At 53.4% G+C, this 18,474-nt stretch overlaps 2 protein-coding genes across 2 annotated transcripts in view; one reads left to right on the top strand and one right to left on the bottom strand.

Moving 5' to 3' along the window:
- The window catches only part of LOC125112463 (uncharacterized), a 37,691-nt gene extending 36,164 nt beyond the window's left edge, over positions 1 to 1,527 (top strand). Inside the window, exons 3-4 of the mRNA XM_047754636.1 lie at positions 927 to 985; positions 1,437 to 1,527. Coding sequence (XP_047610592.1) covers positions 927 to 985; positions 1,437 to 1,527 — 150 coding nt within the window. The remainder of the gene's footprint in view (positions 1 to 926; positions 986 to 1,436) is intronic.
- Positions 1,528 to 3,166: 1,639 nt separating this feature from the next.
- NOL6 (nucleolar protein 6) lies at positions 3,167 to 15,504 on the bottom strand. The gene is made up of 26 exons (XM_047755027.1): positions 15,261 to 15,504; positions 13,608 to 13,811; positions 13,410 to 13,526; positions 11,640 to 11,819; positions 11,116 to 11,284; positions 10,753 to 10,887; positions 10,505 to 10,668; positions 10,299 to 10,419; positions 10,036 to 10,094; positions 9,852 to 9,953; positions 9,530 to 9,645; positions 9,212 to 9,389; positions 8,936 to 9,058; positions 8,613 to 8,761; positions 8,387 to 8,462; positions 8,023 to 8,163; positions 7,533 to 7,650; positions 7,278 to 7,432; positions 7,031 to 7,194; positions 6,546 to 6,698; positions 6,226 to 6,323; positions 5,354 to 5,478; positions 5,149 to 5,238; positions 4,035 to 4,229; positions 3,818 to 3,919; positions 3,167 to 3,663 (listed from the first exon to the last, which is right to left on the bottom strand). Exons 1-26 carry the CDS (start codon positions 15,312 to 15,314, stop codon positions 3,514 to 3,516), a joined length of 3,438 nt encoding a protein of 1,145 aa, XP_047610983.1. The 5' UTR covers positions 15,315 to 15,504; the 3' UTR covers positions 3,167 to 3,513.
- Positions 15,505 to 18,474: the final 2,970 nt, after the last annotated feature.

The raw sequence follows: 18,474 nt of genomic DNA, 5'->3' as shown, positions 1-18,474 counted from the left end.
AAAGAGGCTTAGAAGTTCTGACAAAACTGGCAAAATTGAAGCTCCAAGAATAAGTCTTTATTCAAAGCCATTTAAATTCAAAGGAGGTAGCCCAAAGTTTCTGCCTCCTGGGAGCTTTTTCTCCTGACTTGCTCTCCCCCCCGCACCCCAGATCTTTTTGCCTTTTCTAGGGCCATTCCCACGGTATGTGGAGGTTCCCAGGCTAGGGGTCTAATCGGAGCCGTAGCCACCGGCCTACGTCAGAGCCACAGCAACGCAGGATCCGAGCCATGTCTGCAACCTACACCACAGCTCACAGCAATGCCGGATCCTTAACCCACTGAGCAAGGCCAGAGATCGAACCTGCAACCTCATGGTTCCTAGTCAGATTTGTTAACCGCTGTGCCACGACGGGAACTCCCTGACTTGCTCTTTTAAAAAAAGAGCAGATTTTGCCTTTTACAGCAACCCAGAACTAGAAGGCAAATACTACACATGCAGACTAAGTGTATACCAATGTGCACACGCTGCCCCTCTCCCCATACTGAGCAGACAAATGACACCATACATGAGACACAGCCTCCCACCCATCCACGTCCTCCTGCAGGGATGTGGAGGCCTGCAGGGGCAGACACACCCATGGGCTGTGTAACATGCATCCCCCTGCACACCATTCCTTGCAAAGAAGTTCCTTCTAGGCTCCTCTCCTTCCCTCCCTCTGAGGTTCTAGCTCCTCATGCCCCTTCTTCTCCAAGGTCATGTTAGACCACACCAGCCTCCTCACCTACTTCCCAGAGAAACTCCTGGGGAAACAGGTTGAAGCAAGCATTGAAATTGGAGCCTAGGCTTCCTGCTCTGCCACCAGCCCCTGACCAAAGGGAGCAGAGCACATGGTATGTGCAGCTCCTTGGGTGTCAGTGATCGACCCTCTTCTTTTGCCAAATCAGGCACCTGAAAAAGCCATTATTGTGCCCATTTTTAAGATGGGAAGGCTGGAGTTCCCGCTGTGGCACAATGGGATTGGCAGCATCTCTGCAGCACCAGGACGCAGGTTCAGTCCCCGGCCTGACACAGTGGATTAAAGGACCCAGCATTGCTACAGCTGTGGAGGAAGTCACAACTGTGGCTCATATCTGATCCCTGTCCTGTCAACTCCATATGCTGTGGGAGGCCAAAAATGAAAAAAAAAAAAAAAAAAAAAAAAGATGGGAAGGCTGAGCCCAGCAAGACTACATGGAGAGGTACCAGGGCCAAGGCTCATTTCCCCTGATTGGGACTGGTGTCCATGCTTCCTGGAGCCACCTGCTTGCCCAAGTGCAGCTTCCATTCCCCACCCCACCCCCCACCCCCTCTCCCACCCCCTCACTGGGTTTGTGAAAGAAGCTACGGGACTGAGGCCGACTCTGGGATGAAACGGGCTGGTTTGAAACCAGCCTGCACCCCTTGCCCCTCCCCAGAGCTCACAGAAGGACTGTGAAGAAAATGTGTGAGGGAAGGAAAAGGGAGGCCAAGAAGCCGGGGACAACCATGGCCGGCAGGGCTCTGTGAGGGCTGGACCACATCTCTGTCACTAAGGTCTGGAGTTCACAAATGAATGGCACCGGGAGAGATGGATATAGATGATAACATACAGTTCACACAGCCAGTCAGCATATCTCCTATGCTAATTTCAACCCCAGGCCAAGGCGTCCTATGACAGTGACAGGCAGGGACTGACATAGGTTCACAAAGACTAATAGAATCTGGACAAAATTGGAGACTATAGTTCCCTCGTGTGGCTCATCATCTTGAGGATGAAGTCAGAGAGCCAGGCATCAAAGTCCCTCTACAGTTGGGCCCCTGCCTGCTGCTCAACTGTTCCTCATTCAGGAAATGAGCATGATGAGGATAAGAGGTCCCTCACAGGGCTGGTGTGATTATATGATCAGCTTCCATAGCAAGATGTATAAAATAACAAAGGGTGCCCAGCACTTATTGGGCAGGCACTCAATAAATGTCAACTTTTTATTACCTCTCAAGCCTGTATTTCACCATTACCACCCTACCCATTCTAGGCAGAGATCACAAATTATGATTTTCTTTTCCTTGAACGCTTCTGGTGCCCTGTCTTCCATGTGTCTGGGGCCCCTTCTACACACATCTGTATCCTACTTGAGCAGAGCACTGTACCAGATGCCACAAATCTGTCCAAGCATGTTCTCTGCCCCCCCAAAAGCTTACATTTAGGACACAAGGTCAAAATCATGTGGAAAAAAGGCAAACAAGACAGGAACATGGGGCGGCTGAGTGATTTAATTTTAAATCAGAGTTTAACAGAAGAGTTCATGCCACTGTGAGTGACTACAAAGAGAAGTAAACAGGCTGTAATTGTTCTAATGTTTCAGAGAGAAAGAGCACCTTAGGCTGGGGGCGAGGGAAGGGCTTAGGAGGAGGCACTATTAGAGCTGAGTCTGGAAAAACAGCCAGGATTAGGGAGAGGCTGCCAGAAAGGGGGTGTGGACCAGGCTGAAAGGAAGTAGCGCCCCCTCCCCCAGGGCACTAGAAGCTTCTGGACAGCAGGGCTTGCGTCCTAGTCACTTCTGAGGCCCCACAGAGCCTGCCTGAGGGGCTTGGGCACCAGACGCCAGGGCAGCCTCAGTACTTTCTGCATCTCTCCAGGATGGAGGGCCACCAGGCCCCCTCACCCCTTCCCCCACCCAACTTCTTCTTGTCCTCTGTGCTCTTCCATGTTCCCACCCCAGGAAGCAGCAGACACCACAGGAGGGCATTGTGCCCCTTCAATGTGGTCTATTCACCCCACGTAGCCCCCTCCTCCACGACTCAGTGCTGGTGCTCTGTGACCCTCAGGCAGTGCCACACCTTCTCTGGGTCCTATTTAAAGGCCTGACACTGCACCAAAGGGCATACAGAGGTTGAGGCACACATCCCAGCAAAGAGGAGGGGACAGAGCCTCACCCCTGGGCACACAGCTTCCTGCCCAGGCTTTTGGGAGCAGCCTAGGAAGAAAAAAAAAAGGCCCAACCTGGCATTCCCACTGTGGTACAGTGGGTTAAGAATCTGACTGCAGGAGCTCGGGTCACTGTGGAGGTGCAGGTTCGATCTCCAGCCTGGAGCAATGGGTTAAAGGAGGTGGTGTTACCACAGCTGCGGTTTGGATTCAATCTCTGGCTCAGGAACATCCACATGCCTGGGTGGATGCATGTGAACATTAAAAAAAAAAAAAAAAAAAAGTCCGGGCCAGGCTGACAGGTAGGTGGCTCTCTGGGTTCATTCAGTTCCCCCTCTGAGATGATTTCCACTCCTCTTCTGGGAGTTCAGATGGTCTGCCCAGGGGATTCCAGAGGACACATGGCCCTTGCCCCAGTGTTGAAGCGTCAGACAGAAAATTGGGACAGGACTTTCTTGGGGACATGTTCAGGCCAGCAAGCCCTCCTTGGAGGGTCCATATGCAGTGAGGGTGGTTACGCCATTGACATCTTGCTCCAGGGGTCTGAAGCCCTGCTGTCCACCTACAGCTCGCCCCTGGGCTGGAGATCACACAGTCCACCTCTCACTCCGTGCCTCCACGGCCTGGACCAGGCCTTCACCCAAGATGGCAAAGTCCTCCAGGATGGCTTCTACGTTGGGGACCATCACCAGCTCCCCACCTTGAGACACCACCATGCGCCCCTTTGCGTTGGAAGCCTGGGGGAAATCAGAAATGTGAATTGAGGTGTCACAGAGGCACAGCCAGAGACAGCAAGACACACACGCTTCGCAACTGACTCAGGGTTCCTCATGGAGCCACACACAGACATGCGTAGCCATGGGGAACACAGGTTCACACTCAGGAACGAACCTTCAAGGGCTGGGGCTGGAAGCTGGTGGGCTTCCAGAGGACCCCGATCACTTCTCCACCATGCTGGTCATAGAAGAAAAGGGCAAGGTCCCCAAAGGCCTCCTAGGAAAGGGCAGGACAGAGACAAGATGGCAGGTGGGCACCTGAGAGCCAGCTCCTTGGCCCCCGCTCCACCTGGAAGTCCCCTCCCCAGGGTCAGCTGGCCCTGGAGACCCACCCTAAGCTGTGCCAGATAGAGCTGAGGAGGATCGTAGCCCAGCACAGGCATCAGGGAGGAGGGCCCCGGCTCGCTGAGCAGGCCTCGGCAGAAGGAGGCAGCTGGAGAGTCCACAGCCTGGCGGTGCCGGGGGATGTGGCGGGGAGTCAGGCGGATCAGCACGTCGTACATGTCCAAGGGTGGCCGGAACACTGTCTGAGGAAGGGCAGGTATGGCTCAGCTGTGCCCACTTGGGACTCAGGAACTGGACCACAACCACCTCCCCCCCCCACATGCCCACCTTGCCCCCTGCCTTTTTCGGTGTTTTTAGGGCCACACCGTGGCATATGGAGGTTCCCAGGCTAGGGGTCAAATCGGAGCTGCAGCTGCCAGCCTACATCACGGTCACAGCCACAGCAACACAAGATCCAAACTGCATCTGTGACCTATACTGCAGCTCGTGACAACACTAAATCCTTAACCCATTGAGTGAGGCCAGGGATGGAACCTGCATCCTCATGGATACAAGTCAGATCCGTTTCCACTGAGCCACGACGGGAACCCCCCCACCCCCGCTTTTTTTAGGGTGGAACCCATGGCCTATGGAGGTTCCCAGGCTAGGGGTCGAATTGGAGCTGCAGCTGCCAGCCTACACCACAGTCATCACGGGATCCAAGCTGCACCTGCAACCTACACCACAGCTCACAGCAATGCTGGATCCTTAATCCACTGAGCGAGGCCAGAGGTCAAACCCACATCCTCATGGATACTAGTCAGGCTTGTAACCCACTAAGCCACGACAGGAACTCAACTCCCCTCCTTCCCTTCTGTATGATTGTCCTTTATAGGCCCAAATGCTCATCTGAAGGCGGGGATACCAAGAGCCAGCTGGTGGCAGCTTAGGTCCAGCAGAGGAGCAAAGGCTTGGAGCTCAAGGCCTGAACAGAGCCAGGGCTCTGGTTTTCCTCTGGCTCCACCATTGCCAGGCACCATGGGCAGCTGCAATCCCTTCTCTGAATTCAGTCTCACCAATAAGGGGACTGGGCACTTGGCGCGGGCCCCTAGAACTCCAGACTTCCATGGTTAAAGGCAGGACCCCCAGAGCCCCTGGAGTCGGCCTGGGTCGGGGGCTTACCCTGATGTCCCCAGGCCCCCGGGGATCCATTAGCTGCTTCTCTAGGACAGGCAAGGCCTCGGCTGCCAGGACCACAAGCCGCTGCAGGATCTGGGGGGATACATATAGGTCAGACCTGACCACAGGTCTCTCTTAGCTCACACTGGGCCTGCTTTTTCCCTGAGAGAGAGTAACTCCACATTTGGGAGCAGGAGTGAGATTAAACCTGAGGTGAGGGTCCATTCTGTGTCCACACAGAGCTTTTGCGATCTTGGGGGGTGATGATGACCATCACAGGGAGTTGTGTCCGAGTTGCCAGGAAGACACTGCGGATCTCCACCTGCTCCTCCGCTGTGGATGAGAGGGGGTCCTGGGTCAGCCTGCCCCGCCCCACAAACAGCAGTCCTCCTCCTATACACTCAGCAGCTGCTGGTCACAGGGATCTTCCAACACTCTTCCCCGAAATGACAAAAGCCATGAAAGGGACACCCCATCTGCCTCCACCGGGATGGGCGTTAAGCTCCCAGCCTCACTTCAGAGGCAGAATTTTCCACTGTCCGGCACCCTAGTCTGGTTTCCGGGCCGGCACAAGCTGAGGCCTGCCCCTGGCCCCCTCCTGCCCTGGGCTCCCACACACCTGGGGAATTAGAAAGCTGACACCTCCTCTGTGCTGGGCCCAGAAGCTCCTCATATTACAACCAGAAATCATCCCTCCCCTCCCAGCTCCTCCACCCCCACCTTGAGGTCTGGGCATCTCTTCTAACCTGAACCAGTCCCCTACTCCCGACTGTAAGACTTCTCACTTCCTCTCTCTTCCCAGCCCCCCAGGTAGCCTGCTTACCACCCCCCGTCCACTCTGCTTCTGACCATCACGTGGACAAAGCACGTCTCTACCAACTCAGTGCTCCCTAAAATAAAGGCTGGATCTGGCCTCTTCCTCCCTGCCCACCCCTGGCAGTCAGGGTCAGGAGCAGACATCTGGGAGTGGGAGGCACAGAGGAAACCTAACAGACTGACAGGGAAAACCTGTGCCTGTCCTACCCTGCAACCTGCAGAGGGTAGTTCCTCCCGTAGCCTGACCCTCGTTGTCCTACGTACCTGTGAGCTCATTGTTGAGGTTGACAATAAGGGGGTTGTTCTTCCAATCAAAGGTTGAGACCAGGAAAAGGAACCGAAGGAAGCCCACCTGGGGGGAGCTGAGAGGAAGGAGTGAGGGGCCCTGCACACATCCCCAGGCTTCCCAGGGTTTGAGGAGCCTAGAGTCTTTGGTGTGTATTGTGGGGAGTAGAGAGGGAAGTCTTAGACCCTCGTCGTCCCTTGCTTCAGCCACCTCTCCCATGTGGACTAAAGGTTCAGCATGAAGGATGAAAGCTGGCCCCAGGGGAACTTCCTGGCTGGGGGAAGGTGGAGGGAATCACCTGGGAGGGGTGAAGGGCTCAGGGTGCAGGAAAAGGGCAGCAGCCACCAGGTCCAGGCTCTCGTCAGTGAACTCTTGACCCAGAAGCTGGGCTCGCACCCACCGCTTGGCCAGCCGAGCCACCCCAGAGAAGGCTGGGTGCTGCTGCTGGAGCCTGCGGGGGAAAAGAGGGTGGTGGCAATGAGACTCAGGTGCTTGGGGCCCAAGTACCGTGTGCCAACCATACTGCTGCTATTTATCCAAACTGCACCCCACACTGGCCTCCATGCTAATGCATTACATGTATAATTTCACATCTGCCTGACTGATACCCCAAGAGGAAGGTCCTAGAGTGATCCCCAATAAGGTCTGGGGGTGGGGGAAGAATCCTGCCTGAGGGTGGCAGGGCCAAGACTGTAGAACTTGCCTGGCTCCAGAATTCACGTCCCTAAATGGCCTCCCAGAGAGACAGCCTACAGCCCTAAGGGTCTGTGAAAGTGGCCATACCCATGCAAGGCACTGGTCAGCAGAGGCAGCTGCTTTGTGTCCCTCTCGAGGTGGAGGGAGGCAGGCGTGTCCCTCAGTGAGATCATCCCCTCGGGGCTCCGCGTCTCCCTCAGGATCTGGGGCTCCCGCTGATAGGCCACACGAATCCGGAACACGAACCCATCCTGTTGGGAGGCACAGGTCAGCCCAGGGCGCCGACACCCTGTCCCTTCCTTCCCTGGGTATCCCTGCCCTCCACCAGCCTGACCTTGAGGACATCGGTGTGCGTGGCCGTGGCGCGGCACTGCAGCCCATGCTGCTGCATCAGCAGCTCAGCCAGGCGCAGCTGGAAGGCAGCCCGGACCCTCCGTATGGCCTCAGCATCCTGTGGCCACTGACCACTGCCCTCCAGGTGACACACCACTGTAGAGAAGAGTGAGATGGCTCAGACTGCAGCCTGGAGCGAGAACTGTTCCTCTCATCCCTTTGAAAGGGCTCCCTCACCAGTCATGGGCTCCCTCACCAGTCATGGGCTCCACGTAGGCTGGACAGGGCTTGTCAGGCCGGGGCAGCAGCGAGGCCCGCTCTCGCAGGTGCTCGTAGAAGGAGCAGGCTGGCCGGGCTGGGGTTGGTGGGAAAACCTATGGAGAAGCAGGGGCTGAAGAAGAGGCCTGGGACTGGGAGGGAGTGCCCAGAGTCAGGAAGCTGGTTTTATGTTTTTTTTTTGGTTTTTTTTTTTGCTTTTTAGGGCTACACCTGAAGCATATGGAGTTCCCAGGCTAGGGGTTGAATCAGAGCTACAGTTGCTGGCCTACACCACAGCAACACCAGATCCTTAACCTACTGAGCAAGGCCAGGGATTGAACTTGCATCCTCATACATGCTAGTTGGGTTCTTAACCCACGGAGCCACAACAGGAACTCCCTGGAGTCAGGAATTCGGAAGCCAGAATACCGGCTGAATGGAGCAGAGGTGGGTGTCCCCCAGCGGAAAAGGCTCCCCTTATACCTCACCTCAGTGTAGCGCAGCACTGGGTGGGCTCCCTGCACAGCAGACACAGTCAGCGGGAGACCTTCCAGTCCCCACAACATGCGGCTGAGGTCATCATAGCAACGCACAGCAGCTGCCAGGGCCTCCTCTCCTGTGCTTGAAGTCTGAGAGGGAGAAGACAGGACCTTACACACAGGCTTGGCATACAGCCCTGGCAGGGCCGCTGAAGAGCCAGGGGGGCCCCCTGCTGGACGCTCAGGGAAGTGCAGCCTGGCTAAGGTTGTAGGGCTTTCCATACCCCCCACCCCACGCCCCCAAATCTGGCCATACAGGCTACTTACTGTATAGTCCCTTGCCTTGACCCCGGCCCTGAACCAGAGCCCTTACCTCTTTCAGGCCTTGGATCAGTGCATCCAGGAAGCCCCCTGTATAGTGGACACAGGTATCTGGAATGTCAGCATGGCTGGAAAAGGGGTGCAGACACACTGTGGGCACTGGGGGCATGGAGTGAGCTGCTGGATGTGAGCTCTTGACCCCCAGAGCTTATAGCAGACCCCCCTAAAAGCATCCCCAGCCCACGGTTGCCTCCTGGCATTCAGATGCTAGCACTTACAGCGCCAAGAGGTGAGTGACCACCTGGTGGGGAATAAGTCGCTTCTGGGCCAGAGAGGCTGCTTCCCAGACCACAGCTTCCCGAATGGCTCCATCCTGGAAACGCCGAAGCTCTGAGCGAGATCCCCAGAACTGGCGGAAGGCAGCGGCCTGCGGAGAGGAAAGAGGTGGTGGGAGAGATCAGCAGAGAAGGGCTCTGTCACCAATCTCCCTGCCAGGCCTCCATCCAGGTAGCACAAGAATGATCCACCCCACTCCTTCCACTGCACGTGCTGGGCTCCCTGAGACAGAGCCAGAGCTCCCTCAGATCCCAGGGCTCCTCACCTCGGGCTGGTCAGCCTCTGGACCCAGCTCAAGAACACTGGTCAGTCCCTCAGGCCGGAGGAGCAGTCCCAGGGTCAGGACCCTGGAGTCTCTATGCTTCGGCGGATCCTGGCTGATGTCCCACTGTCAGGTAAAGAAAAACTGAGCTAACCTAAGGATCCCCTGGTGTCTGGAAACTCACTTTCTAGTGAGAGGAATGGTTCCTCTTTTGTATCCCCTGGGACTCTGCGTCCAACACCCTGAGACCCACATGCTCACCAACACACTCCACCTCACCTCTGAGACTGGGGGCCGAGAGTGAGCCAGCAGGTGCAGCCGAGACCCCAGGCCCTGCTCCAGCAGAGTGGTCAGTGGGCCCAAAGCAGCTGAGACATAGTCTCCGCCGTGATCCTGCAGCTCTGGCCACAGCTTTAGCCGGTGGCATGCTGCCTGAAGGCGACTCAGTGGACAGAGACTAAGAGACAGAGATGGTCAAAGAGGGGGAATCGGGTACTGCTGGCCACCCACCCCACCACCAGGAAGAACTAAGCTGAGGACCTCTGCCCCCTCACTAGCCCTAGGGAAACAGAACTCACTGATATACCCCAAACTTACTGCAGTATGTGGTCAAAAGCCCGGATCATGGGTTTGGGGGTCATCAGCAGCAGCTGGAACCCATCGTCAGCTCTGCTGTCCAGCAGCGCCATGGAGAGCTGTGCCTCGTGCTGCACCTAGGGCCACAGAATAAGGTGTAAGGTAGGAACTCTTAGGTGAGACCACTGCCACTGCACCCCGCCCTCACTGAACCAAGGACTCAGACCCAAAGAAATGCCTGACCCAAGGTCTCTGGAGAGTTTCTGGGGTTCTGGAACTGGCAGAAGGGACAGGGTTTGGGCTGGGACATCTGGGGAACCCAGGAGTGGGGGACAACTAGTACCTGGCGGTAAGTGGAGGCAGTGACATCCGCACAGAGGTTGAGATGGCCTGAGGAGTCCAGGAAGACAACAGGGAAGGCCTGGTGGAAGTCAGCCAGAGCCGGCTGGAAGGGGGAGAGAGCAGCCAGTCAGGGCTGGGCCTGACCTTCAGGCCTCCTTGCCCAGACTCAGCACTGCGCTACTCACCAAGGAGGGATCTGAGCTGGAACATAAACTGATCCCATTGACTGTCAGATCTGTGGTGGCTGGAGTGAACCAGAGAAGGTGGGGGTGTCAGAATGGACCCCCCTGCCTAGGGAGCCAACCCCATGACACCCACCCTCCAGACAGGTGGCTGCAACTGCCTGCCTCTGGGATTCAGTTTGCTTATCTATCTGAGAACGAGAAACCAAATGATTCCTGATGGGAATGGGTGGAACCCCTGGCCTTTCTGAGTCCAGCCGCCTCACCCAGAAACTGCAAGATGCTTCTCAGGACCTGGTAGCCGCTCATGGTGGTGTGGATCTTGCGCGTGGACACAAGGAAGGCAACCAGCATGGAGACAATGAACCCGCTGAACCCTCCCAGGCCCTAAGGGAGAGATGGAGGGAGAGGCCGGAGCTCAGAGCCAGCCCACCGCCCAGGGAGGCAGGGACGCTGGGCCACTCCCACTCACCTTGTCCAGTTCCCGCTGCCGCAGCCAGACCTTCAGAAGTGCCACACCATCCTTCAGCCCCGAGGCTGTGCCCAGCATGGTTGACAGCAGCTGCACGTGGGACTCAAGGGCCGTGTCCTGCAGGACCCACGTGTTATAGTGAGGGGTAGGGGGTTCTGGGCTACCTGTGGGAGAAAAGGGAAGGTTATGAGAGAAGCCCCCACAGCACCCTTCCCTCCAGCTCCATGTTGATAGCAGTGCCTACTCACCATCCCCCGACAGACTCTGCCCTCGGTACCAGGCAGAGCGCACGTTGTTCTTGGAAGGCAGCAGGCGGCACAGGCGGAAGAACTCACGTGGAGGGCATGGATGCAGACGTACAGTGACCAAGTGCTTGTCCTTCCCTGGGGGGGAGGGCGGGAGAAGTTGAGATAGTGCAGGGCCCCCTGTAGCCAGAGGAGCCCCCGTACCACCCCCACCCCCATCTGAGGGCCCCATGACCTCCCATATCAGAACCTTAGGTTCCTATACCCTTCCCCTCAACCATGGGGCCCAAGCCTCTCGCCTCAGACTTGAGGCCCCTGTGCCATCCCCACTGGATTTGTCACCCTATACCGTGCCCAGTCTCTCACCATGCGGCCGCAGCAGCAGTGAGGGTTTCAGGTGGCAGCCACTGGTGTAGGAAAAGTGAACGCTGCCAAAGAGTGGGTCTTGGGCCAGGTGGTGAGCCAAGTGAGCCAGGTAGAGGGCGCGCTTGCGGAAGTAGCGTTGGTTCAAGCCATCCTTGTCCTGGAGGATCTCCTGGAGAGGGTCAGGAGAAGAGAGAGATGGCCAGTGACTTAAGTGCTTGTTGTTGGAGAGCTTAGGGACCAAGATGAAGCCAAAGTGAGAGTCACAGCTTCGCCACCCCAGGGATATTCTGCTGGTTAGGATGCCTGAGCCAAGGCTAGCAATACCACATCCAGTTCTCAAATGAGGACGGCAAGGTTCAAAGGGCCTATCTAACTCCCTCAGGACAATTGCAGTGGTCTTTCTTTTGATTTAGAATGCAGATTTCAATGCCCTGGCAAATGGCAGGTGGGGAAAAGAGAAGGATCCAAGGATTTGAAGGTGTTGAAATGGCAGACCTCCCCATCCCCTAGACTCTGGACCTTACCCTGGGCATGGTCAATGCCATATCCACATTGATGTCTGGCCGGATGCAGGTGCCCAGAAGGTAACTGCCCACAACAGTGACCTGGGCTGGGGCCAGGAAGCGGAAGCAGCCCTTCACAGTATAGGGTACTTGGTGGAGGGGGACTCGAACTCCATTCGGGAGCCATGACTGGTCTGTCAGCTGTAGGGACAGAGATGGTGACACATAATAATTTGACTGCCTTCCAAACATGTCCCCTTGATGTCTAGTAGACACCTCAAATTCAACATGTCAGGATTTCCCGTCGTGGCTCAGTGGAAACAAATCTGACTCGCATCCATGAGGATGGAGGTTTGATCCCTGGCCTGCTCAGTGGGTTAGGGATCCAGCATTGCCATGATCTGTGGTGTAGGTCGCAGATACAGCTTGGATCTCATGTTGCTGTTGCTGTGGCTATGGCATAGGCCAGCAGCTACAGCTCCAATTTGATCCCTAGCCTGGGAACCTCCATACGCCGCAGGTACAGCCCTAAAAAGACAAATATATATATGTATCAGCATGTTAGAATGTTTGAAACCAAACTTCCATGTCTTCCCTGTTAAGGCAACTTCATAGTAACTGCTCAAGCTAAAAACATTTAAATCACCTTGACTTATCTGTTAAAAACACTCATTTCACTTTCAAAAGACATCCAGACACTGACCACTTCTCCATTCTTCTACCATAGTCTGAGGCATTTTCTAGTGGATCATTGCACAATAGGTTCCTGACTTATCTCCCTGATTTCCCCTTTGTCCCCCTCCATTCTATTTTTCTTTTGGCCATGCTCTTGGCATGCAGAAGTTCCCAGGCCAGGGACTGAACCCACACCAAAGCAGTGACCACCATAGCAGTGACAACACCTGATCCTTAACCCACTGTGCATCAGGGAATTCCCCCCAGTCTACTTTTAACACAAGAGCCTGAGTGAACTTTTTATGTTTTTATTTCTTTTAATTTTGTTGTCATTGTTTTTTAGGGCCACATATGTGGTATATGGAAGTTCCCAGGCTAGGGGTCAAATCAGAGCAACAGCTGCCAGCCTACACCACAGCCACAGCAACACTGGATCCAAGCTGTGTCTGCAGCCTACACAACAGCTCATGGCAACACCAGATCCTTAACCCACTGAGCAAGGCCAGAGATCAAACCCATGTTCTCATGGTACTAGTCAGATTTGTAACTCGCTGAACCATAACAGAAACTCCCTTGAGTGAACTTTTTAATACTGAAGTTAGATCACATCATCATTTTACAAAAAAAGAGAAACAAAAACAAAAACAAACCCTGCAATTGTTCCCCATCTTATCCACAGCAACAGTAGAAGTCCTTATTTTGGTGCACAATGCCTTGCATGATGAGCCCCTTCCTCCCTTATCTTTCTGAACTCACCTCCTTCCACCCTCATTCATTGCAAAGAATGTACCAGAGTCCCCTTCCCCTGTTCTTCCCCTCCCTTTTCCATAATGTTTACCACCTTCTACCACTGCCTTGTCATGTTCACTATCTATCGTCCATTAAGTCCAACACTACAACATAGGCTGCGTTGTTCACTGATGTGTCCTAAGAATATAACTACTGCAAGGCACACAGTGTTTGCTAAATCAATGAACGAACACATGATTGACTGCATTCGCAGCTGAGCCTCCAGACAGTGAGAATAAGCTTCCAGCACCCTATCCCCTTCAGAGAATAGCAAGGCCTCCAAGGACATCTTCTGGAATTTCCAGTTCCCCTCACTACCTGCCTTACCTCTGTCTCAGAGGTTGGGGGCACCCTCATGATCCGCTGGTTGACCTCCCGTAGGAAAGCATCAATCCGCTCCTTCTTCTTCTCTGATAGCCTCACTTCCTTTAGTAGCTCCTCTACCTATAAGAAGGGGCAGGGAGAGTACTTCAGCCTCAGAGGCTCAAGCCTGCCCCTCTAACCCACGCCCCAGCCACTCAGTACCTGTAATCGGAGCAAGCTGGAATGGAACAGACTTTCAGTCTCCCGAAGGCGATTCAGCTCCTCATTGGTAGGCTCCTTGTACAGTTCTGCCCGGCTGAGTTTCACTGGCTGCAGAAGACCCACTGGAGACCCAGCCACTGGACGCTTCTTTGAGGATTCCCTTTTCCCCTCCTTGACTGGGCCTTCGAGAGCTGACTCCATCATCTGTGGTCAGTGAGAGGGAGAAGCCAGGGTGAGATCATAGATACCTAGTACCCATGCCTGACAGGCCACCATGGTACAATGTGGGTAAAAGATGATGTGGGTAAAAACTTCATCTGCTCCTGGTCTCTCCTTTGAATAGAAGTTAGAATGTGTAAAACAGAATAATTTTCACTTAAAAGAATATGACTGGAGTTCCCATTGTGGTGCAGTGGAAACGAATCTGAATAGGAACCATGAGGTTGCAGGTTTGATCCCTGGCCTCGCTCAGTGGGTTAAGGATCCAGTGTTGCTGTGAGCTGTGGTGCAGGTCACAGTTGCAGCTCAGATCTGGTGTTGCTGTGGCTGTGGTGTAGGGCAGCAGCTATAGCTCTGATTAGACCCCTAGCCTGGGAACCTCCATATGCTATGGGTGCAGCCCTTAAAAAAAAAAAAAAGAATATGACTGAGCTCTTGGGGAGTTCCCTGGTCATCTAGTGGTCAGGACTTAGCACTTTCACCACTGTGGCCTGGGTTCGATCCCTGGCCTGGGAACTGAGATCCCATATCACATTGTGGCAGAAGAGGAACGAGAAGAAGATTACTGAGCTCTAGACCAAAAACTCCTTGAGTTGAGGGTTCCCCATCTACCTGACAGCACAAGCATGGAGCTCTGCTTGGAGCTGATAGGAGTGGTAGCTGGCTGTACCCTGCCCAATGCAATGCCTAAGCTCCTTGTGTTTTCAAGTATAAGGAGCTGCTTCTGCTGCTGGGTTAGTCCTAGGACTTTGCAAATGCCATTTACTCTATCTAAACCCTGCCAGGTCACACACACACACACCACGCCAGCATGCAAGCCCTGACAACAGACTTCAGGATACATTAAGTGCTCAGTAATGGAAAGAGCCCACTGGTTTTGAAGGATATACAGTAAATCATCCAATTCTCAAAACAATCCTAACTGAAAACACTAGAATGAAGCCCCGAGAGCTTCCACAGTTGGTATGCCTATACTGTGAGAAGGCTTCAAACCCTGATCTGAGGGATCCTAAACCTTCTCCCCTACAGCGGGCCCCGCCCCCCTCCAGGGTCCCACACCCGGAAGAGCCTTACTGGAGCGCTCTAGGAGCGCCACCATGTGGGGAGCCCAGAACTAGATTCCACCCAGCATCAAGGAGGACCTGGTCAGGGAAATGATCCAAGCTGCGGAGTGGAGTGGGGTGTGGTGGGGGTGGGGGCTGGGGCCACTTCAATTTCAAGGTGTAGAGCTAGGGAAGAGAGAAGCTCAATAGGCTTTAGTGCTTCTCTCCATCTCCCTTACCAAGCCCTGTCTCGGTACCCCGGGCTGGAAGCATTGGGGGAATGGGGCTCCTCCAGAAGTCACCGCCCTAGTGCCCCTTGTTGGCGAGCTGTCAGGCTCTGCCGTTCCCCCCTCCCCATGTTGCATTCCTTCCTCCCAGATGGTTCTCCCACCTCCGGCTCCTCAGCAGTTCCGCGATGCTGCGCTCCCGCAGGTGCGGGCCCCATCCTTCTGGTACCCTGCTGGCACTTTGGGTTTAAATTCCGCTTGCTCTACAACTTCTTCCCACGTTGGCAGAAATGCCCAAGCACGGGCAGAAATGCCGGCACGATTGTCAGCAAGCCTCGTGGCGCAGGACTCCGCCCAGCTCCAGAGCCATTGGGTGAGTGCCCATCGAGTCGCTCGCCATTGGGCTGTGTCACTCTCCAAGACCGCCCACTATGGGGGAGGGGCCAAACGGGTTCTCCGATTTCCGGCTTCTTTGCGACGCCAGACCGGAAGCCTGCCTGAAGCTTGGCGCAGCTTCCTTTCCCTCACTTCCTGCTCTTGGGTCTAAAGGGTAAGGGCGGGGCTGGTTTGGGTTTCTGTGGTGAGCGTTTGTTTATTTACCCCGGTGATTCCTCTCCTTTTTTCATTTACCATTTAACCTTTTTTTTTTTTTTGTCTTTTTGCCTTTTCTAGGGCCGCTTCCCAGGCTAGGGGTCTAATCGGAGCTGCAGCCACCAGCCTACGCCAGAGCCACAGCAACGCGGGATCCGAGCCGCCTCTGCAACCTACACCACAGCTCACGGCAATGCCGGATCCTTAACCCCCTGAGCAAGGGCAGGGATTGAACCCGCAACCTCATGGTTCCTAGTCGGATTCGTTAACGACTGCGCCACGACGGGAACTCCTGTCTCTTTGTTTTTTAAAGAAATTTATTCTGGCCGTACCAGAAGTATGTGCAAGTTCCCAGGCCAGGGATGGAACCCCTGCCATAGCAGTGACTCCCAGTTGCTATAGTGAAAACGCCGGATGTTTAACCCGCTGAACCACAAGGGAACTCCTCTGTTTTTACTGCCAAGTTTAGTCCAGTTCACACATCTTATGCCTGGTTTATTGTAATAGCTTTTCTCTATTACATTTTCCAAATTTGCTGAATATGATGACCATCCATATACTCTTCACCTACCCATCATAACCTAGTATTAATAAATGCCAAATTTGCTTTGTCTTTGTGTACTTATGTTTTACTATTTTGCAAAGCCATGCTGTACATTAGATACTTAGAAGTTTGTCCTCAGTTATTGGAAGTTTGTACCCTTTAACCAACATCTCATTTCTTCCACCTTCCAGGCCCTGGCAACTACCAATCCAATTTCTCTTTTTATGGGTTTAGCTTTTTTGGTTATTTATGGCCACACCTGTGGCATGTGAAAGTTCCCAGGCTAGAGGTAGAATGGGAGCCACAGTCACCAGCCTAGACCATGGCTACAGCAACCTGGGATCTGAGCTGCATTTTCAGTTTAGGCCACAGCTTGCAGCAATGCTGGATCTTTAATTCAACCAGCGAGGCCAGAGATGGACCTCACAGACCAGTTCTTAACCTGCTGAGCCACAATGGAAACCCTGGGTTTAGTTTTTTTGAATTCGACATATGCAATACTACAGTACTTGTATTTGTCTTTCTCTGACTTCTTTCACTTAGCATGATCCCCTCAATGTTCATCATGTTGTCACAAATGGCAGGACGTCCTTCTTTATAACTGTAGAGTGTTTTGATTGTTAAGGAAGCTTTCCTGGAAGACATGAGACTTGTACTAAGTCTTGAAGCATGATTTGAGTTTGAGTTAGCCAAGAAGAGGAATAACCACAGTTGAAGTTTAAGGAAGACCACAGAGGTGAGAGATCAGTCAACCACTCACTCCACATCTGATGACCCTTAAATGCCAGGCTCTGTGCTCAGTGTCAAGGATAAAGATAAATAAGACATGAGGATCACAAGTCAGAAACCTGGAATAATGCTCTTGCTTTAACATTTCAAAGGCTGGTTCTTCTGTTTATTTAAACGTAACCTCAAGCGGTTTCTTCTGACCCTGCCTTCATTTAAAATTGCAAATAGGAGTGCCCATTGTGGCTCAGTGGTAGCAAACAACTAGTATCCATGAGGATGCAGGTTCAATCCCTGGCCTCACTCAGTGGGGTTAAGGATCTGGCATTGCCATGAGCTGTGATACAGTTGCAGATGAAGTGTGAATCTGGCATTGCTGTGGCTGTGGTGTAGGCCTGCAGCTGCAGCTCTATTCGACTTCTAGCCTAGGAGCTTCCACTTGCCACCAGTGTGGCCCAAAAAAGACAGAAGAAAAAAAAGAAAGAAAGAAAGAAAAGGAGTTCCCGTCATGGCTCAGTGGTTAAGGAATCTGACTAGGAACCATGAGGTTACAGGTTCGATCCCTGGCCTCACTCAGTGGGTTAAGGATCCAGTGTTGGTGTGAGCCATGGTGTAGGTCGCAGACGCACCTTGGATCCTGTATTGCTGTGGCTCCATCGTAGGCTCTGATTTGACCCCTAGCCTGGGAATGTCCATATGCCTTGGGTACGGCCCTAGACAAGATAGACAAAAAAAAAAAAAAAAAAAAAATAAATAAAATTGCATCCACCCCAGCAGTTTCAGTGGTAGCCCTCCCCAATCATCTTCATTAATACTCACCAAAACTTGCAACAATATTGTCTACTAATTACTTATTTTTGTGTGTTTCTGTCTCAACTAGCTAGGAACATAAACTCCATGAAGGCAGGACCTAATCATTTGTCTCATTCACTACTTTATTTTTCATCCTTTTTGGGTGGGGGAGTATGCCCACAGCATGTAGAAGTTCTCAGGCCAGGGATCAAACCTGTGCCACAGCAGTGACCCAAGCCACTGCAGTAATAATACCAGACCCTTAAACCGCCGAACCACAAGATAATTCCAGTTTTATGCTTTTTTTTTTTTCCTGGTATTTTTGCCTTTTTTTCTAGGGCCGCTTCATGAGGCATATGGAGGTTCCCAGGCTAGGGGTCTAATTGGAGCTGTAGCCGCCGGCCTACCCCAGAGCCACAGCAACACAGGATCCGAGCCTTTTCTTCAACCTACACCACAGCTCACAGCAACACCGGATCCTTAACCCATTGAGCAAGGCCAGTGATCGAACCCACAACCTCATGGTTCCTAGTCGGATTCGTTAACCACTGCACCACGACGAGAACTCCTGTTCTATTTTTTATTCCTTTTTGGGGGGGACATCATTCACTACTGTATCCTTGGCATTTAGCACTGGGCCTGTCACATAGAAGGTACTCAATAAATATATGTTGAATGAATGAATGGCTCTTTTTTAGGAGCACCTCAGAGGCTGGGAGGAAAAT

This window comes from Phacochoerus africanus, chromosome 12, assembly GCF_016906955.1.
Source record: "Phacochoerus africanus isolate WHEZ1 chromosome 12, ROS_Pafr_v1, whole genome shotgun sequence".
Classification (NCBI taxonomy): Eukaryota; Metazoa; Chordata; class Mammalia; order Artiodactyla; family Suidae; genus Phacochoerus; species Phacochoerus africanus.
The sequence above is the reverse complement of the archived record's forward strand: the minus strand, read 5'-3'. Positions and strand labels throughout refer to the sequence as shown.